The 22,973-nt window shown below is 38.5% G+C and overlaps 1 protein-coding gene across 8 annotated transcripts in view; it reads left to right on the forward strand.

The window, feature by feature from the left end:
• The window catches only part of grip1 (glutamate receptor interacting protein 1), a 294,443-nt gene that overhangs the window by 103,876 nt on the left and 167,594 nt on the right, over positions 1-22,973 (forward strand). For 3 of the 8 annotated variants that reach the window (XM_051107531.1, XM_051107535.1, XM_051107537.1), the window contains exon 1: positions 6,802-7,076. The exons of 1 other annotated variant lie outside the window; for it this stretch is intronic. In XM_051107531.1, the coding sequence (XP_050963488.1) occupies positions 6,944-7,076 (133 nt within the window). In that variant the 5' untranslated portion in view covers positions 6,802-6,943. Of the gene's footprint in view, positions 1-6,799; positions 7,077-22,973 lie in introns of those variants that run through there. 4 more of the 8 variants (XM_051107530.1, XM_051107532.1, XM_051107527.1 and 1 more) reach the window with 3 other exon arrangements.

The raw sequence follows: 22,973 nt of genomic DNA on the forward strand, positions 1-22,973 counted from the left end.
CTTGACCTAGAAGAATCAACCATTGTGAGGTTCCTCCTAATCTCATGTTGACGTGAGGTTCGGTAAGAAACTGACATAAGGATTAAATACGCACTAAGGTAATGACAACGTCAGTGTAGGTCTTGGAATGTTTCACATCTCGGAGAGCATTTAAGCCTGACCTTTAAACCCTTCCATTAGCTGATCCGTGCTCAGACCTGCATTCTAAAACGCTGCTGTTCTTGTAATAACAGTACATCAGGCCTGTCAAAATGGAAGATTGACAAGTAGAGAAGATAAGGGTTTAAAAATGCCATGAGCTCCATATTTACTCCACAGTTATAGCAGAGACATTGTGAGTATATAACATTCCTATCTACTCTAATCTGAGACCGGAAGAAGTACATTATTTGCTGCTTCAAGCTCTTTTAGAGATGTTGCTCTGATATTTGATTGTAGTCGCAGTATAGAATCTTTTATTTGTTTCTTCAAAATTGTTTCCATTACTGAGATCCTGGAACCTGCAACCTACCAAGTGCCAATCTTTAGGTCCAGTGTTGGTTTTTTCACTCTGAGTAGAACTGCCATCTCGATTGAGAAAGAGAGGATGAAAATAGACCTACTTTGTGGAACTTGCTAAGGGCAGAACAAATGTAGACCTTGCAGATGTGATAAATTAGTAAAGGGAGAGCGTCATTCAACCATGAGAGGGAGACTGTGGGCACTGGGGAGGAGGGCGGAACATTCAAGAAGGCTGAACTTACGTTTGTGTGGGTTGGTTTGTTTGTGAAGGTGTGAAGCACTTGACTCAGCAATCCTGCATGACTTCTCAATGCCTCAGTTCAAATAACTGTGAAAACGCAACCGTTTAACCTGTCAGCATCCTCATGCCTCTACTGAGAGGCTGTTTCAAGCATTTGAAGCATTTGCTCATAGCAGATGTAGTGTCTGGACAGCCTTTTTTCTACCCAGGCAGCGGACTTGCTTCCAAAGAGGAGCTACCATATTGCAACAAACTGGCACAGCCCTGGTTCCAGAAAAAGCCTCAGGCAATTCACGCTCAAATGGATGCACAAGTGAGGATTTTAAGAAGTTCTGCCTGGATTGCTCATACACACACACACACACACACACACACATTCAGTCTTACTTTCAGTCTGCTTTTCACTGCTGAAGTAGTTCAGTTTTAACAATGAAAATCATCTACTCACCCTCACACTTTGCTGAATGAGGACTTGGTCTGTAATAACACAGTAAAAGTGAACACACAATTCACTTTTCCATTCAAAAACTTTGTATAATGAACAGATCAAAATTTGGTTGGTTGAATTTAATTCAGACTTTTTTTTTTTTTTTTAATGAAATGACTTTAAGAAAATATTCACAAATTTTAAGCAAGCATTCACTTTGATTTTTTCAAACCAGTATTGAGAACTTGAATAAATCATTTTACTCTGATTCAAAAAAAAAAAAAAAAAAAAGATTTGTTCACAAATCAGACATAGCTTTGTTTGCCACATTCAGAAATAAAGTAGCAAAGATGGAACACAATAGTTTGGATTGACAAGAGGGTCATTCTATGTCAAATCAACCAAATTTTAGAAACATCCCTGGCTCAAATTTTTGGTTTTATCAATATTTTTTTCTGAAGAAAGATAAACATGTATAGTAATGAAAGCCAAAATAAATGTCACAGATACTTGGTTATATTAAATCGATATTTAACTTAGTTTTTTTTAAATGGGTAGGATTCAACAATTTAAAAAATTGAACCACATTGAGATCCAGCAATATAGGGCCTTGAAAATGAAGAATTCAAAAGAAAAGTTTGTTGAGAACCAGGATCTAAAATCATATTGAGATATCTTTAATACTTCTTGAGTTACTTTGGAAGATGAATTCGTATAGCACTCAGACAGATATGTTCAGTGCACTTGTTTTCACAGAAGGAAACAAGATACATTTCTAGTTTCAAAAATACAAGTATCATATTTATGCGAAGTGACCAGTTGGTTTTTGACCACTGAAAATGTGTGCAACTGAACAGTTTACTCCTGGAGCCATATTGGAATTGCAGTATCTCTGGAACTGGACCATGTAGGGCCTTAACACTTATTGAGTTACAGGCATGCAAACTTTGGGGGGAAAAATGATTTCCCATTTTTTTAACAAATGGGAAGTATTCCCATGTAACAAAGATTGCTAAAGTCAACAGATTTTACAAATAGAGCTAGCAATCTCTGTGTAAAAATAACATAATGCTGCCATCTTTTGGAAGTCATTCTTACCTTCCTGTATTTTAACTGCAAATCTCAGGTGAAAATTGTCATTTTGACCCTCTCTACAAAATAGCGGAATACTCAGTAAGTGTACATCCATGACATTTTTGGATTTCTTCTTCATATAGGTATTTCTTTCACTAGATAAAAAAAAACTTAAAAGAAATAAAAATTTGGTTTTAGTTGACACAGAATGACCCATTAGCGAGTAAATTCCAATTTTTATTTGTGGGTGAACTTTTCCTTTAAGGGAAGTCATCATGCAGCCATTATAAATGACTCCTATTGCAGCTCTGCACCTACCGCAGCATTTACCATACAAATGGAATTGAGCCAAAGTAGAAATAAGACGCAAAGTTATATTTTGGGTTTGTGAGCTGGACGGGAGAAAGAGTGACTGCAGCAAATGCATAGCTCTGACTGGGTGCAGAGACGCTAAGAGCTTGGCACAGGCTCAGTGTTTAAAGCTGCCTTTTACTGCAGTGGTTTATCTGAAAACAATCTCAGGAGAGACTCACACCTGGAACACTGCCACAATCCTCATAACATGCAAGCGCAAACCATCACAACATTATTACTCCTTGACATTACAGCTCTTACTCCGAAGCACCAGATGGAATATTATGAAATATAGTGAATTAGTCCTAATTATACCATCTCCTAGTCATAGTCTTAATTACAATGCACTTACCTCATGAATAATAATAGTTACTGCATTGTGAATTTCACATCTCTAATAAAGACGAGAATTATTTTGTAAAGAAACTCTCCTTGTGCTGATTCATACGCCCCTGCTAGAGAATACTGCCTCTGTTCTGCAGTTTTGCAAAGAGCAGCTGCCCTGAATCCAAACTCAGTCTTCCGCTGAGGACGCAGGATGTCTAATTACAGGTATGGCGACCACATAGCTAATTAAAGCCCCACCCGCTAGGTAGATTGCGTCTGGATTTTTGTATTTCCTGAAACAATAATGAATCTGTTGAATGTGCATTGATTGCCTCAGGTGGCAGACAGATTGGATAAACAAGTCTGGGTCTTTAAATTGTAGGAGCTGTGAATTCCCAAGATACACCATTCCCTGCTGAGAAAGCGTGTGTTTGCTCATCAGTAGACAATCAGAGAGGCAGCGTCCTATTTGATAGGAAGTTTAGATGCTGTCTGAATGGACTTCTAATTGCTTAAAAATTATTTTTGACAGCCTCTCCTAAAAATAGACTGTTTTGTCAGCGTTTGAAGAGTAGTAGTAGCAGTAGCAGCAGTAGTAGTGATGATAAAAATAATAATAAACTTAAATGGGAACCTATTATACTCTTTTTTTCCAAGATGTAAAATTGGTCTTGGGTGTCTCCAGAATGTGTCTGTGAAGTTTCAACTCAAAATACCTCACAAATCATTTATTACAACATCTGGAAAATGTCATTTTTGGGGCGTTTATAAAAAGAGCTGTTTTGGTGTGTATCACTTTAAATGCAAATGAGCTGTCCATTCCAGTGGCGGCTACTGGTCTGTCAAATAGGGGAAGCTCATTTTCGGCCTACATCATAAAATTGTCTATTCATTTATTCACAAGAATGTGCTTTATTGTCATAAGTAAGTCACAATGCAAACAATCGTAAAAAAAAAGCTTTAGTTTTATTATGCAAAATATGATGTATTTTTTCTTTTAGTCAGATGCTACTATATAGTATAAATATTTTGCAATTTAAATAAGGTTATTATGGAGATTTATTTATTTATTTATAAAGTATTTTAATAGAAATATAAGGTTTCATTATGTTATGTTAAAATTTTTCAAGATTTAATGTAGTAATCTATATATATATATATTGATTACTACATTAAATATTAACATGAATGAATGAATGAACGATCTAAAAAAAATATTAAACTCTGTAAAAGTGAAACAAGGAATGTGGTGTATAATTGTGTGAAATGTATGATGAAAATCAAGCAATTTCGCCAAGCAAATATAAAGAAATAGGTTGCAGCAGTTTTTATTTCGACTGAACTTGAGAAATCCGCGATGGGACTGAGCGCGAATAGCTTCAGCGATTCCTTATAGTACAAAATCGCTGTCAGTCAAAAGGAGATGCAATCTTTCGACAGACCCTCCAATCATGACGCAGAAGCTCGGAGTCCAGGCCAGCCCACTCCTCACTTGCTCCTCATTCACCCCCAGAGACGCTGAGCGTCCGTGGGCGGGACATAATCGCAGCGTTTATCCAATGACCGTCTAGTTTCAAAGCACTGAAAAAAAACGTTCAAAGCAGCCGCATTGAAGTCAATGGACGCTGGGCTTCAACGGGGAAATGCACTGTGACGCTACGGGAATGTATGAGAAGAAAATCAAGTCAGCCGACCTGCTATATCTAACTGATTCTGAACGAACTCGTCTTTGAGATGAACGTTTTCTAACGCATTTTTAGTCAATAAAATGTTAATACAATAGTACATAATTTGACCATTAATTTTGTGACATTATAGGGGAAGCTGAGCTTCCCTTGCAGTCTTAAAGAAATCGCCACTGGTCCATTCCTACCCCATCTTCAGAAGAGGGATAAGCGTATACATCTCTGCTTTGCATACCTACAGTAATAAACATAAGCAACATGGCTAAGAACGAGAGAACCGATGTTCACCCGTACATGTGGGAAGCCAAACACATTGAAAGTAGGACGAAACGGCGCAATGTTACAGAGCTTGCGGACAGCGCAGGGAGGTTGTGTTTGCTAGCACCACCAAACGAACAGTGTGGCATGAACTAATCTCACCAGTGCGGCGCTGATCAATTAAAATACACACACAAATATGGTTAAAACATTAGCTAAGCACTATGACAACGTAACATTCACAAAGTGGTCGATTTTGAGGCGCATTACCTTCAAAAATAAAAGTAATTCACTGCGTCCTCAGTGGCTCAGATGTTGGAAGAAAATGAAGACTCTTGTGTTCAGTCTTGCATCTAAATCGGAGACATTATTGACATTACAGCTGCTCGAACGCGGAGTAAACGGAAGACAGCGTACAACTGAGAACAACTCGCTGAGGGTGGAAACTATGGCAATGCAGGACTGTCAGTTCGCGACCGTGGGCGGGGCCTAAACAATGTGATGTCACATTGCTTAGAGAATCTAGCAAGACTGAATTGATTTAATGAGGTTTAAAAAATAAGAAGTGGGTGGATTTTTATCAGTGTAGGGTGGTTGTGTTCACACTGCCAACACAAATTTATGTCCAAACACCATGTTAAAGTGGATTTAGCATAATAGGTGCCCTTTAAAGAACAAGCTCATATTTATGTCAAGACCATGTGTTTGCCGCTAAATGATTGCTTCGATCTGACCCTCTTTTCTCTGCTTCCTACCAGAACCAAGGAGATAATGCATATGTAGTGATTAACGTGTGAAAACATGGCCACAACTGCTAAATGAAAATCACGACATAAAAACAAGGAGTAATCCAGAGGGGTGGGATTTAACCTCCTACTATATGCTTGTGAGTGAGACAAACAGCAGACAAAGAAAGCCCCCCTGCTGCGTCGCACAAAGAACAGACTCAACATCACAGAAAAAGACACTCACGTATGTCGAGTGAGCCTTCTGTGAAAGGTTTTATTCTCCCGTGACCACAGTGATCTAGCTCAGCCATCCAATCACAATGAGATAAACGGGGTGATTCCATAGGGTGAAGAATCGGAGGGTGTTTTTGATGAGATTGTCCATCTCCACTAGTGGGGAGAAAAGTACAGGGAAGTTGGAGCAGACAATGCCCATTTTTCCCAACGTCAAGGCTATAGAATGACATCACCACAATGGGAAGCAAGTCTCGGGAGTCTCTCGCGAGTTCTGTTATCGCCCTGGGGTGACGTGGCACACGCCCCTACTGAATGAATGGGTTACTGACATGCTTGGGTGTTATCATTGGCCAGTTGCTCAATTAACAAGTCCTCAAGCCCCATTAATGCTGTTAGCTACTGATCCAGGCAACACTGGTTGGCTAGGCTGGTCTTGGCGGTGAATTAAAGAGTGTTGTAATCCTCTCAGCTTTTTGTCAGTGCCACGCCAGCTACACGTGACCACAGTGCCCCTTCCGTCCTATGGAATTATCGCAGGAGAGCCCCTCAAGGGTTTCCATCCACACCCCACTGGTGAACCATTGCTTTGTTCATTCTTATGCCGATAAACACTCATGCTTATTTTAAAGGCAGACGAAATCCCCTCCCCATTCCCACTCTGGAATGAGACAGTCATAGCCCAAGGATTCCTAACCTTGTTGCCAGTTCCTTTGAACTTGTTTTCCCCCCACCCTCGCTCTCTCTCTCTTTTGTTTTTACCCTGTGCACACTCTTCCTTACCTACACGTGCATACACGCATGCACAAAGACCCATTCAGCTGTATGGCTGGGGACCCTTCCACACACGGGTTTCTTAAAGGAGACGGGTGCACCAGAGAAGACTGATATTTGACCCATCCTCTCCAGCTGACTGCGATCCGCCGCTTCCCCCCGCACCTCCCTACCCCTCCTTCTCTCCCTCTCCGCCTCTGTCTCGCTCTTTCTCTTTCTCTCTGTGAGATCTTTCAGAGCCGTGCTCTTTGTGAAACAGAACGCACACCTTCACACACGCACGCTGGCTGAGTGCGGCGGTCTGTGTCTGTATCAGTGGGACTGCACGCGGTGGGCAGGCATGGAGCGCTTTCTTGGCTTTGTCAAGCAGATCCGGAGGTCCAGGAGACGCAAGGGCAAAAAGTACCGTCCGGAGGAGGATTATCATGAGGGATACGAGGACGTCTATTACTACGCTTCCGAGCACCTGCACCGTAAGTGCTCCCGCTAGCTGGCTGGGAAGGGAGGGATTAGAGCTCGGGTATCAGTCATTGTTTTACTATTGCATAAATCACTAGCCTAGGGCGGACATCATAAGCAGCTCATGTTTGAGGGATGAATGAATGGTGTATCTGCAGACCATAAACTCCGGGAGGGACTTGAGTTGAGGTTCCTTGTCGGTGCGAGTGTGTTTATAACACTGTGGGTGTGTATTCACCCCACTACCCTTGCCTGATGGATGGCCTCAGTCGGTCACCATTTGTTTCTATTGATTTAGAGTGTGTTTAAAGCTGCGTTGGCTGTTAAATGCGCACTAGAGTGGACATTTATGGCCATACTGGTGTACACTGCTGAGCTGCTGCTGTTTGAGTGCTACTTGGTATGTTTGGATAGCAGACTGCCCTTTAATCGCAGGTGAGAAGTTCGAGTGTGTGTCTGTGTGTGTGAAACGGGGCATCATTTTCAACAGCATAGCGGTCTCAGGTAGCTGTAGTGCTAGGTTTCAGAAACGCAAGCGCTGACTAGCATCTTTGTTTATTATGAGGCATCTCTTCCATGCACACCATGTACATTCTGGTATTGTTCCTCCAGCATTATGCTATCCTTTGTCTCAGAGTTTCCCTGTATACAGAATGATAATTAGCGTTGTGCTTTCTTGGCGCAATCCTACTTGTTTTGAAGTTTGTAGGTTCCTGTTTATGAGATGCCCCCAGGGCAGAATGGGTAATGACAGGGAAGAGAACCAGGAGTCCTGTAATCCTCATTCCATGGCTCTCCTGGTGAAAGATGGACAGTCTAAATGTGGATGAATGCAGATGCAATGCTTTGTTGTGGTGCTGTCTTTTACATTGTTGTGTATTTAGTGAATTGAGAATATGCATTTTGCATGAAAACTTTGACAGGACCAAATGTCCCAACAAGGGTAGTAAACCTAAAAATCACCAAAATGTGTGTTTGAGTGTAGTTTCATTATTTAAGTATAGCTTCAGTTTTTCTTTGTATGTCAGGAATTTCTACAGTGCTGAATCAGTGGAGCCATGTAAGTCAGACAAAGCATTGCCCAAGATACTCACTCATCACCATTAGCAATAGTGATGTAGTCATCACCGCCACGCATGAAAGCGCTGATTTGCACGAACAACCTTTGTGAGAGCTTAAACCTGCAGAGCTGCAGTGTCCTCAGACGTTGCTAGCTTGAATTGAGGATGACTGGTGGAATTAGTTGTACGACTGAAGCCATGTTTCATTCCCACATTTGGTTTTTGCAGGGAGACGTTAATGAAATTAAATTGTTTTTGATCAGCGGGTTGTTATGATTGTGATGTCAGCTGAACGCTGCAACCTGTTCCCCAAATGGCTTCTTTCTTTCAAGCGTGATTTTTAATGTCAGGTATTTGCTTTGATATGCAGTAGCGAAGTGCTCGGTGCGAAACATAGAATTAGACACCTAATTGGCCCAGCTGGAGTCGGACTGACTCATTCAAAGAAATTGAGGAATAAATGCCATTTGGAATATTTTTAGATTAGAGGGAAATGTAGAGATGTCTCTTACATTTCCTGTTTGGGTTAATGCTTCAAGGTGTGTGTTAAATGTAATTGGACTTTGAGCTAGCAATGCTGCTTTTAAAACCGTAATGGAAGCTTGGCGTGTGCAAAGGGATCAACGGCTAATTAACCCATAGCAAAAGCCTGGAAATGTCACACGTGGGCCCCAACAGCTCCCCCTGTTCGATTTGATAGGGTCCCTCATTTTGCCTCTGCCTCTCTCCATCATTTCTACCTTCCTCATGTATAATTCACAGTCAGGTTTTAGTGTGTCCATTCTCGTTCATTTATCAAATTCTCCCTCATGTGGCCTGCTGTCAGTCCTTCTATGATACACGTCATTTTATACCACTGGGCTCACTGCAGGACCCACACTTTGGGGGGTGACTACATTTTGATAAATGGATCATATCTCCATAACAAAGAGTAGTGAAGAGACAGAATATGTTTGTTGAATGTATTGAGGGACTGTAGGACATTCTGGTGGAGGTGACCCGGTGTAATGTGCCTGCGGTTGTCAGTCCTGTTTTATTTGCTAAATCTGTTTTTTTACACACAGTTTGGCTATAAACTGCAATTATTATGACTCACATTTTTATTTTGAGAGTGAGGTGGGTTAATCTGTAACATGGAGAATCTTAAGCTTTTGCATTTTGAAACGCCATGTTGGTGCACCGGAGAAGTTTCTCCATTTGCAGCATCGTGTGAAATTAAATTTTGTACTCATTTATTCACTTACAAACGGCTGCGTTTGCAAACCCCTTGCCTCTGCAAACTGGTATTTTTCCATAGCATGATAGTTTATAAAATACTGTTTTAAACACTAACTACTATTCTTGTTGAGAGACTCCCTAAATGAAACATTAGCCACCTTCTTTTAGTTCAGGGCAAGTGGCCTTTCCCTGCTGTGAGGTTCCCAGAAACCTAATGCACAGCATCCATTTTGCTTATTTGTTTTTCTCTTGTTCACAGGAGTAGACTCAAGTATCAGCACAGTTCCACTTGTTTTAAAAAGTGGAGCACCAGTTAAAGTCAACAAGACATTATAATTGCCACAGTTTACGGTCATAAAACTACAATCTATACTGCCATAAAATTATACAAGCTACATTGCCATGAAACTATACAAACTACTGTATAATGTCATAAAACTATACAACCCTGATAGCACACGTACATCTCGGAGACGTCTGCTGGACAATGATGGACAATTTGATGTCTGCAGTTACATATGCAAGACGTATTTTTTATGTAGTTGGCTCATCTGCAATACGTCTATTGGACGTGTTCTATCAGATATCAAATAGACGTCTATTAGATGTCTTTAAGATGTTTATGATTTAGAATGTATGTAAAACTGACATTTTACAGATGTTTGTACACAGCAGATGCTTTCCAGATCAAGAGATCTTTAACAGACGTTAAAGACGTATATGTGCTATCTGGGAAGCTATACTGTCAAAAAACTATACAAACTATAGAAATCTGTGTTTGAAGTTTGTCGATTCGCATGGACCTACTGTCCCAACATTTAATTTGTTAAAGGAGAAGTTCACTTCCAGAACAAAAATATACAGAAAATTTACTCAGCCCCTTGTCATCCAAGATGTGTCTTTTTTTCATCAGTCGATAAGAAATTGTTTCTTGAGAAAAAAAAAAAATCAGGAATTATCTCCATATAGTGGACTTCAATGGTGCCCGATTTTAAACTTCCAAAATGCAATTTAAATGCAGCTTCAAATGGCTCTAAACAGTCCCAGCTGAGGAAGAAGGGTCTTATCTAGCAAAACAATCGGCCATTTTTTAAACAAATTGACAATTTATATATTTTTAACCTTAAACGCTCATCTTGTCTACGTCTGCATGAAGAAAATCATCCTTCATCGGCGCAGAAGTACCGACCCAGTGTTTACAAAGTGAACATGCAAATAAGATCAAACACCCTTTACAAAAAAAGGTAAAACAGTGATGTAGGACGATTTTGATGTTGAAGAAAAAAAAATGAGACGGGAGTTTTTCAACATTCCCTAACTGTATTGACCCCAGATAACACAGACTACACATGCGCATCGCAGAGATGAGACGAGATGAGTATTTGAGGTTAAGAAGTATATAAATTGTCAATTTGTTTTGAAAATGACCAATCGTTTCACTAGATAAGACCCTTCTTCCTTGGCTGGGATCGTTTAGAGCCTTTTGAAGCTGCATTTAAACTACATTTTGTAGGTTCAAACTTGGGGCACCATTGAAGTCCACTATAGGGAGAAAAGTTCTGGAATGTTTTCCTCAAGAAACATAAATTCTTATCAACTGAAGAAAGAAAGACATCTTGGATGACAAGGGGGTGAGTAAATTATCTGTATATTTTTGTTCTGCAAGTGAACTTCTCCTTTAATGGCGACAGTAAACAATGAAGAGGGAGAATGGTGAGTGCTGTGTGGCACATCATCAAAACAAAAGTCCCTCCTAGAGCACACCGGCCAAACAGAAAAACTTATCGCCCAATGCTGATAATTGAAAAATGACAAATATCGGCCGATATATCAGCCTTGGCTATGTATAAGTCTGGGAAAATAAATGAATAGCTAGTACAGCAATGTGACGCTTACTGTAAATGTGCAAAATAGTTGTCATTGGAATATATATATATATATATATATATATATATATATATATACATTAACAAAAAATTAACAAAAAAATTAACAAAAAAACATTTAACAAAAATATACACCGAAGTGGCAAATACTGCCTTTTGCTTGGTAAAGAGGAATACCTCTTGTGCCATTTACCAGTTTTGTGTGGATTCATCAAAACCAAGACTGCTATGACAGAATGTGTTCGGCTCCCAAAAAAAAAGTGGCAGCACTTCTAAGAGACATCTCAAAGGAGCTGGGAGCTAAATCAAGGATGTGCCTCATATCAAAGCAAAGATTCCTCTAGTAGGTCACATGAAACCCTGAAGGAAAAATAAATGCATACCAAATCTTCATTTTGACAGTTAAAGTGAAACAAAATGTTTTCCTCTGATAAAATGTTAATTTGTTTTGTCCAAGCTATAATCGAAGACCCATTTTCCCCCTCTAATAGATGGTAGGAAAGCCAAGAAAAGATCGTTCCCACTAAACTGTTTGTATCTAAATGCAATGTTGGCTGTTGTTCCGACCACTTAACAAGATTTTGCTATCCAAAGACACATTCAAGCAAACACAAATTAACATCCGCCCATAACCCTCTCAAAATCCTTCTGGAAAGATGGCAGAGATTCTTGAAATATAGTTATGGGGCATGTCTGTTGCACAGCAGCAGCTGTTTTAGGCCTGCGGTTTCTAAAGAAGGAGGGAGTCTGGTATTTTAACGAGCTGTTCACAGTTAGTAGGTGATAATGAAGCCTGACGGTCCCTCCACAATCATCTCTCCTCCCCAGTCACCATTCACAGTCAGCTGATCTTTCTCTACGCATTAGCAATTATGCCAAAAAGAGATAGTTACCTAAGGCCTTCTGTTGAATGGCATGAGGATACAGTCTCATCATTCTCATTTGGGATAAAAGCAGATGAAAGTACTTGGCACACTTTCTGGATTCATCTGTTTTTCTGTTCTTTTTTTTTCATTTGCACGTTACACACTACTCTCTTGGTGTTTTGATCACTGCTTAATAATATTCTTCTCCACTTTCATTAGCCACTTTGCAATGTTCGTCCTTGTACTGGATCAGGTCACAGCTAGTCATGGTCATCCATGGTCATAAATTCTGGATTGTCAAAACAACTGACTAACATTTTTCATTTCTATTTATTTATTTATATAGAACACAAGCATCCCGTCCACTCGGTTCACTTTGGGTCTGATCTTTTGAATAATTTTTGCATGGTCCACTTCATAAAACAGATACGGGCTGCTTTTCCCAAAAGTGTTGCATGGCAAAGTAGATTGTAGAGAATTTTGGTGCCAGTAGTTTCTACAATCTCCTTAGGTTTATGGTTTTGGAAAACACAGCCTTGAATGATTTGTTCAGATATCGGGCTGATCCAGTTGAACAAAAGCCCACTGGAATTCCACACACAACGCTATCATATTACTGCAGACTTGGAAGATAGCACTCATTAGGTCGTAAAAAATGGCAACCAAAAATGTCATAAAATTATACGTATTTATTTATTTATGATTATTATGATTGTGGTTTTTGAGATTGTGCAACTTGGAATCCCCAGTCCTCACTGGCATTCATTATGGAAAGGAGCAGCCAGAATATCCTTACAATTTTTATTTTTGTGTTTCAAGTTATTAAGGAGGCAAGGGAGGCAGTGCCGATATTACAAAATATAACATTCAAAAGTCTATAAATTACTTGTTTTTCCAAAGAAACATTGTCCGACAGCGACACCAGCAGGTTAACAGACCCCCTAAAGCATGCGGTGAGTTGCAAATAGGGAAAGTCACATGAGTGGAGTTGTGCGTTATGATTGGATATGACTTTTTAGTTTTTGGCTGTGATTCATCCCAGCGATAAATCCCACCTCTTTTGTTCATGCACGTTCTGCGTTCGCAAATCAGTCTGAATGAACACTATAAAATTTTAAAAAGCGAAGCAGCTCATGGGCGTGATTACTTGAGTTTAGACGGGAAAAACTGGAGCTTGTGTTGGTGTCGTGCGGATTACTTTATCAGAGAATGTTTGTTTTAGACGTGACTTAATTTAAAAGTAGATATTTCAAGCTTTCTATACATATATTTCTCATGTCTGTGAGGCAAGTATTTTCAGAGATTCAGGTTTGTTTATTTACTTGTCTGTGAAGAGAGGTGACGGAGACCGAGATGGCAGAGATCGCACCGCTTATTTTCTTTATTTTACAAAAGCACTGTTTGACTATTATAGTGACACTCACTATTATGACTGTACACAAATAAAAGTGATATTTAGCCCCTGGAAAGTGTCTCTCACATTGTCCCACAGCAATATTAAAATAGTGTAGATTAGTGTACAATGTTTTATTTATTTACCATATTTAATATTGGGGGCATCCATGTTGTTTGACACATGTGATCTTTTTTTAAAAATAAATAACACAATAGCTACTTTCTCTGGTAATTAGTTACTTTTATAATGATGTAATTCAGTTACTATTTATAAGAAGTAACTAGTAACTATAACTACTTTTTTTTTTTTTTTTTTTTTTTTTTTTTTAAGTAACGTGCCCAACACTGGTAATTCCATACTTTTTATTTTTGGATTAGCTATAATTTTTAACAGGGCATACAGTAGCTTCTGTGAGCTCTTGGCAAGCTTACACCACCTAATTTGTCCTTATTAGGACATATCACTTGATCATCATGACTTTTTGTCTTTGTTGTTTTTTTTTTTTTTTTTTTTGGAAAGTGGTTTGCACTTGAAAATGTAGGCACTGTCTGTTCATTCTTTAAATGCAGCTACAGCCTAATGCTTTCATCCTCAATTTATAAATGTTGCTCTGTTTATTTGGCCACAAACTTTAGACCATCCCATCACTCTCGGGCTGTCACATCACGTCACTGCACTTCTCCATTTACAGTGGGCTTGATACTCCCTTACTCTGTGTACTGTAAGGCCACCTCATCCTCCCGCTGGAAATGTCCTCGCTGAAAGCAAAAGCGTAACCTATTATCTTCCCCTTTTCTCTGCATGCGATGGAGCCTTCAGCATCAAAGAGGCATGATGAATTCTGATGTGTTGTGTAAGAGCCATTAAGGAATGCATTAAGCATTAATTTTCAATGACAGTGGCGTATCATCCCCCCCATGAGTATCGCACTCATCTCGGGGTGAGCTTAACGTGTGCCAGGCCTCTAAAGTCATGGCATTCTTTTTTCTTTTTTCTTTTTTGTATTGATGGGAACAGCGCTATTTGTCATTTCGACTGACATTTTCGGGTTAGCCGAGTAAACAACAGCAATATTAACTGCTCATCTGGTAATGACATCTTAACCCCAGCGATCACGGCACTCTCCACTGCAGACACCAAAGCCCCCTGAGAATTCATCCTCCTTATTACTGTGTCAGATAAACTATCATGTTATTGTACAATATACTGTCTGTGAGTGTGTCTCGACTTGCAGCAAAACAGTGAAGTAAATAAATCTTGTTCTGGTTTGCAATAGCAACTCATCTTTTATATTGGCTTCTGATTACAAAAGTAAAAATGCTGCAATTTGTAAATTATACAGCTGTAATATAGCTGTACACCTCAATTATGCAGAAAACCAGTAATATATGAAGCAAGAAATTACTGATTACTTGCCTGGTGGGTGATAAAAAGAGGGCAAAAATCCCTGTAAACATACACTAAAAGAAGGGCTCAAGCGGTGTCTAGGGATTATTCCTGATAATCAGAGAAAGGAATTACTTGGATTAAGATGTTTACAAGGCATGGGCAAACCCCTTCAATTCCTTTTACATGCTACTTGTCATTACTTTTTGATTAAATGCTAAGAAATGTGGTTTCTTTACCACCATTTTGCCAATTTCCATTTGTACCTTAACCACATCACAAAGACATTCAATTTGAATGCAACAGGGTTGTTTACTGTTGTGTTTTTCATTTGCCTGCTTAATGTGTTTCTGAGGGACCCGACCTCCATTATTTTGGCAGAAACGTGACTGAAATGTGTTATAAAAAGTGTTTACATGCCTCTTTAGTGCGGTATGATAGTGATTCTAATTATGAGCATAATCACATCAAGGTTAAGGTTAACAATCAGTCTTCTGGTTACATAAACTGTCTTAATCGCATAATAACGGTGTCGCCATTTACAGATTTTTCTTATTAACGGCACATGACTTTTTAACTTTTTTTTTCAGTTTTTTTGTTTAAGTTCTTAAAGAACTATTTTTTCTCTAATTCGTTTTACTTTAAATATATTTAATTTAGAGGTGGTTTCTTTAGAAAGGTATTTCTGCCTCAAAATATTGGATGAGAAAAGCTGTGAGTGTTCGTGGTCTTGTGTTCGCGCATGTTCTGCATTCATGAATCAGTCTGAATGAGCAATATAGTGATGTTTATTGGAAAACTAATTTAAAAAGTGAATAACCCACACACTTACATATAACCACTTTATTACATCAAAATAAGACTTAAAACAGCATGAAAATATGATCTGTGGGAGTTTTTAGTGAGTAATCAGCTTGGTGAAATTTAAAGTAAATCTCTGTGTCTGTGACCAGTGTGTACTAAGCTTTGATGACTGATGATCTGAAAAAAAAAAAAAAAAGTTAAATGTTAACTATTAAAAAGAATAGCTAAACAAAAGTTCACAAATGAAATATATTGTTTAAATTGTTACTGCCTTGAATTATTGTTTTGGAATAAATGCTAATTTTAATATTATGATCAAATGTAAATTATTATTAATTTACATTTGATATATATATATATATATATATATATATACTTTTTTTTTTTTGTACTTTTGATAAATGTTTGCTTTGGTTTGTAAATGTCATGCTACTATATGTGACCCTGGACCACAAAAGCAGTCATAAGGGTCAGTTTATTTTAAATTGAGATTTATACATCATCTGAAAGCTGAGTAAATAAGCTTTCTATTTATGTATGGTTAGGATAGAACATTATTTGTCCGAGATGCAACTATTTGAAAATATGAAATCTGATGGTGCCAAAGAAAAAGAAAAAAAAAAAAAAATCGCCTTTTAAGTTGTCTAAATGAAGTTCTTAGCAATGCATCTTACTCATCAGAAAATAAGTTTTGATATATTTACGGTAGGAAATTTGCAAAATATCTGCATGGAACATGATCTTTGCTTAATATCTTAATGCATTTTTGGCATAAAAGAAAAATCGATTATTTTGACCCATACCATGTATTTTTGGCTATTGCTACAAATATACCTGTGCTACGTTAGACTGGTTTTGTGGTCCAGGGTCACATATATATTGTATTTAAATTTAAAAGTGGTCTTGGCTATGTCCTAATGTGTCTATGGTCTGGTTAGATAAGGGACATGTGACTAGGATCCATGATTGTGGAATCCTATTCAGCACTCAGTGAAATGGCTGTGCACATTCTATCACAGCTTTCATCAAGCGCTGGACCCTCCTAATGGTCCATTCTGCCCGCAGCCTCTCAGACGTATACGGGATGCATAGAAAGATCCCCTCCCTCCGTCTTCCACTTTTGCACTCCCTTTCGCTTGATCAAACTCCTCTTTTATTTCCATCTCTTTCTACCTCCATTTCTCTGATTTCACCATTCTCATCCATCAGCTCTGATGAGATCAGAATCCAAATGCATGTGCATACAGGACAGTTATAGTTTTTGCTTGTCTTGTCACTATGTCTCTATCCATCCAGTGAAATGGTTTCTGTGTTGATGTTGATGCAGGATTTTATTGTATGTAATGAGTATGGCAGCACATTTCTGTGGAATTAATCTAAATAACTTGTTTTAAAACCAGTTTTGAAGTTCTTTTTTTCATTTTGCGTGTGTCGTCTTCTATTAAGGCTTCTTATTATTTCTGCCTTGGGTTGTTTGAAAACTACTTCAGTGGAAGTCTTAAGATACGTGTTAAGCCCTGCTTAGCCCTGATTGCTCACGGCATATGGATAAGTGTCAAAGCAGAATGAATTACACTTGAATTAATGGTTTTGAAAAGCACAACATTTGGGGACTGTTCAAGTAGATGCCAGCTTTAGGTGACCTACACAGTGTGCTCAGTGTAGGGCAATGTAAACTACACTGCAAAATCCTTCAAATTATTATTGCAATTAAATCAGAGTTTGTACTTAACTTTTGTTTGTACTTGAAAAAGTCTTATTTTATGCAATTATCCATCTCAAATATAAGGAGAAAGATTTTAAAGTATGCTAAATTATTTTTTTATTGCAAAAGACACAAATACAGATTAATAAAATGTTTTATTATTTGCAGTTTGTTAAAGGTCATTACAACTAATTTCTCTGTGTCTCTGAATAATTATATAATGTCACTTGATTGCTCTTTTATTTCAGACCTCTAATGTTGATTTATGAGCTCTCCAAGCATCTTGTCTTAGACACCCACGTTTGTTCAAATTGCAAATTGAGTACTGCCTAATAAAATTGTTTGCTTTTAGTATAATCATTTGTGTCACCCTGCATCGTACCAGCATCAGCACCTTTGGTCTATTAGCTGTTCTGTTGGATGTTAGTCGCAGGCTGCATTTGCAGGATATTATTGAGTTATCTCAGCACCACAACAAACACAAAGTGTCTCAAAATCACCCCTAATATGATTAATCAGTGCAAAACTGCAATGCTTCATAAGCTTGCTTTTAGCCAAGGCTGACATTTGAAAAAGACTGAAAGTGAAGAATAGAGAAAAGGAGAAAAAGAGCAATAGAATTGCAGATGAGGATTCGGGAACAGTGTAGGTGTGTTTTAATAAGGATGTTTCTGAGGAAGGCAGTGTGTGAACTAACTTACTTCTACTCTTTGTGAGGAACTTCCTTCAAAATCTGTCATGTTACTGACCTGTGATGAACAAAGCATGGAAATATACTCGGGTATTGTTAAACAAGTGCAATTTAAACCATTATAGGTATGTATACGACCAGTATACACCATGTATAACACCGTTATCCACCATGTTTACTTACTTTTTTTAATTGAGTCTTCCCATTAATGCCATTACATTAATTTGGACTGATTTGTGACCCTGGACCACAAAACTAGTCTTAAGTTGCATGGGCATATTTGTAACAATAGTAAAAAATGCACTGTATAGGTCAGAATTATCGATTTTTTTTAAATGCCAAAAGTCATTAGGATGTTAGGTAAAGATCATGTTCCATGGAGATATTTTGATTTTAATTTTGACAACTTTATAGATGATTTTCTCAGTATTTAGATTTTTTGCACCCTCAGATTTCAGATTTTCAAAAAGTTTGTACGGTATCTTGGCCAAATATTGGCCTATCCTAGCAAAGCTTATTTATTCAGCTTTCAGATAATGTATAAATCTCAATTTTAAAAAAAATTACCCTTATGACTGCAAGACGTGCATGAACACAAGAGGTGGGATTTATTGCATGAACCAATCACAGATGATCATAACCAGTCATATCCAATCATATCACGATGGAGGCATTGCCTCCTCTCACGTGACTTTCCCCCATTCATTCTCAATTATCTCCCACCAAACTCACGCCGTGCTTTAGTGGGTCTGTTAACACTCAGTGGGCTCAGGGGAGGTGAGAGAGACACAGAATATTGGCTTTGTTTTATTTTGTGCCACAATATTTTGAGGAAACACCCCTGATCTCAGCATATATGCCTAGTCATCTGGGTATTCTCCTGCTGCATTATGAACTGAGCAGACATCCTGCTTTTTCCATACTCTGTAGAAGTGACGTACACAGTGAAGGTTTCATTTCAGAGCGCCTGAGCAACTTTGGTCGCTGCATTGAAATGAGTGCCAGATTTGCACCTGCCAGTGCGTGTGCATGTGGGAGTTTGTGTCTGTGTACCTGTGTACAGCTGCTGTTTACTAAATATCACAATGCTTCCTCAAAGCTAGCGCACTGTTTAAATTTGTGCTTGAGCTTGTGGTTCTCTGCAGAGAAGGGTTTTATGTAAACTTGAGATGAGATGACCGATTACAACAGCTGAAGAGGAGATATTAAAGGCTTATGAGACTTTCAACTCTGTTCCAAAATGAAAGTTAGCACCTAAACCAAAATGGACCATCATAAAAGACTGATTTGGAACACTCTACATAAGCAATAACAACTCTCTGTCATTCGAAATACACTGTGTAGATAACATTCTTCACATAAAGTGTATAAAAGACTCTTTTGAAATTTTTTATACATCATCTGAAAGCTGAATAACTAGCTCTTAGCAATGCACATTACTGATCAGAAATTAAGTTTTGATATATTTAAAGCAGGACATTTACAAGATATCTTCATGGAACATGATCTTTACTTAATATCCTAATGATTGGCATAAAAGAAAAATTGATCATTTTGACCCATACAGTGTATTTTTGCCTATTGCTACAAACATACCCGTGCTGCTGTTTTTGTGGTCCAGGGTCACATTTGTTTGCTAAGCTTATGAATAAGCACAAAATATACATGCCGTATTCAAGCTTTCATGAGCAAAAGGCCTTGTTGTTAATCATAGATCTTTTGTTCTCTTATTATTCAATGGCTTTGCAGTAGTATGAGGTGATTTATTGCAGTTACTGGCAGGTCAAACCCTTATGACATCAAATAAATGAAAATCCTTTAGCTCTTTTGTCTCAGCATTGCGAATGTCGTTCAGCATGAAGCGGTTGACGTTTGGTCCCTCATTACAGCTACTAAGCTTCGTCATCACGAGCTACATTGATTAGCATTATAAAGTAGTCTATAAACCGATTCTGGGGCCATGTTTAGCACAAGCTGAGTGAGTCTCTAGGGTATTGTTTCTTTTTTGAGCTAACATCACATCCTGGTGAGGCAGCTGTGCTATGCTATGCTAATATCTATTCCTGTGGTGTGTGCCGTTTACACGCTAAATCAGTTTTCAATCTGAGCTGAGCAGCCCAACCATGAGTCATTGCTTCATAGTTTTCCCAACTTCAATCGCTATTGTGTCCTGACATACAAGTGAGCAATTCATCCAGCCAAAATAATATCATAAAGTGCAGCCTCTTTTTTTCCGTAACATCTCTGTACTTTTTTTTTAATCAGCCAGGAGTTCATTAGCGGAAATTAGCTTGGAGGAAAAATAGCGCAGGAGTTCTAATGTGAAGCTGAGCATAAAAGTGCTGCACTGTGGTAACAAGCTGGCCTAATACCCTTCCTGTTCCCAGCTTTGCTTGATTTCCGTTTGTCTCACCCTCATGCGAGACAAGATCTGAATCGCATTCATTTGTGCAAAGCTAACCCTCATTTACTGAACTCTTCTTCAGATTCAAACAGAATATTTGAAGTGAAAAGAAGTTTAAGGGATACACCAGTATTAAAATGAGTCTTTTTTTAATGTTAGTTTTAAAAAAACAGTACAATTGTTAGTTAGTCAAAGTGCATACTGGTACAAGTGGTGAATTGAGAGAAGATCCCTGTTAACTGCACACACTTCTGACTAATGGTTAGAGAACTAACACACAACTAATTCTTTAACTGGGCAAACAAACCAACTGTAAACAGCTGTTAACAGAAACCAGAGATGGTAAAGTCCCTGCTGAAAAAAAAAAAAAACAGTTAAAACCAGCCTAAGCTGGGTTTATCTGGTCATCCAGCCTGGTCTTAGAGGGTTTTAGAGGGGTTTTGGCCACTTCCTTAGCTGGTCAGGCTGGGAGACCAGATGGAACAATCAGCTAAGACCAGCTTAAACCAGCTAAGTCCAGCCAACCAGCTTAGGCTGGTTTTAAGCTGTTTTTTTCAGCAGGGGATGAACACAAAGAGAAGAAAATGTGGTAGCAGGTAGAGCATGCTGCACAAAGCACTAAATGTTATATTAATGAAATATAAAATTCGGGTGGGGGTTTATATGAACTGTCTTCAGAAAAGTTTAGATGGTATTTTCTTTTCACCTTGCCTCCATGTAATGCATATTAATGCAGTATTTAAAAGTGCAGCTCTCTTTTGTTTACAGCTGTGAACAGGGAAACGTTGTGTTGCTGTTTCATAAGCGCCACCTGCTGTCAGAAAGTGAATTTGCATTCTCGTCCAGTCCGCCTGCTGTTTTTTTTATGCCGATATGTTTTATGTAGCATAATTTCACAAAGCTAAAGTCAGACCTTTCTGAAATTATACAGTTATACTAATTTACATCAAAAACTGCTCATGCTACATGTCTTTTCTAAGTCCCTTATGTAGAAGCAGTTTCACATTGTCCTTTAATGCACCAATTGTGTCTCATCTTGGTGGCTCAATCTGCTTTGAAGCGTTGCTTGTGTGCACGTCTCATTGCTAGTGCACTTTGGGTGAGTGCTCTGACTTCTACTGAGAATTGCCTGGGAAAACATCCCCAGCAGTCATGCTGCTTTGTCCATCGGCACCGTGTAACCCCACTTCCACGTTTGAAAATCACATCCCTTTGTTACAGAGGCAGGAGTTTAACGGACAACCAAAAGACGAGGCTTGGGGAGCTTTTGGCACTTGAGAGTTAAAAAAAAAAAAAAAAACAATTCTCTTTTTGCTCTAATGCAACTCTGAAAAGCCATTGTTGTCGTGTGCGTAGAGCAGTCAGAGATGGGCTGTATAATGCCACTGCTATCAGAAGTGCTTAGTGCATTCAAGGCTCAACAATAAGGAGTTTTTCTTTTTTAGCTTAAGTGACGGTTCTGTCAACTGGCACGAAACCTTTGCACACTAGCCCTGGGCCAGTGGGCTATCCTTATTGTTGAGTCCTAAAGTTATGCTTTTCTTCCTTACTGTTCCACTGTGGGAACGTGTAGGACAGAGCGGCTGTAAATTAGACTTATGGGACAGCTGGGTTTGGTCCAAAATGAGATGGCAAGTGATTGGAATTAGAAGCTTGACTGCTCTTTATATAATAGTGTGAGTTTTATAACAGGGCAGTGAGTGTGTGTGTGTTTGTGTGTCTGTCACTACTTATATTCTTCTTAAAACCACAGTGATCCTGGACGCATCCAGATTTTCAAATAAACGATTTTGCAGAGGAGGAATGGAGGTCGGAACTGGATAGGTAAAGGGTTAATGGCTGCAAAGTGCGTATTTATGGCGGAGCTTTTAAATGTGACAGCCTGTGCGTATTTCATATCGACTATGAATCCGGGGAGACAAGTTTACAGAGTAATTATGTTCTGCAGATGAAAGCCTGAATCCTGGGTGGATGAATCATAATGCAATTCAATATGGGCTTCTCTCTTGGTGCATGGAGCTGGCAGCACTACAATACCCACAATGCACTTATAAGCTCTGAATACACTGACATCTTTGTGTCATGCTTTCACAATGACATGTTTTTCTCTCCCTGATTGTCTAATAGTGTTACTGGGATGTGCAATTATAAGAGAAGGGACCTCCCAGCAATGGTAACCAATACATTTTAGTGGAAATTAAAAAAATAAATTGCATACATTTATTCTAATATCTGCTAAATGCCATTTTAACTGCTCTAAATATTATATTTTCAAAGCAAATAAGTGACCCTGGACCATAAAACCATACATACATCATCTGAAAGCTGAATAAATAAGCTTTCCATTGATGTGGGGTTTGTTAGCATAAGACAATATTTGAAAATCTGGAATCTGAGGGTGCAAAAAAAAAACAAAATATTGAGAAAATCGCCTTTAAAAGTTCTTAGCAATGCATATTACTAATCAAAAATTAAGTTTTGATATATTTACGAT

The sequence above is a fragment of the Labeo rohita genome, chromosome 4 (assembly GCF_022985175.1).
Source record: "Labeo rohita strain BAU-BD-2019 chromosome 4, IGBB_LRoh.1.0, whole genome shotgun sequence".
NCBI classification, from domain to species: Eukaryota; Metazoa; Chordata; class Actinopteri; order Cypriniformes; family Cyprinidae; genus Labeo; species Labeo rohita.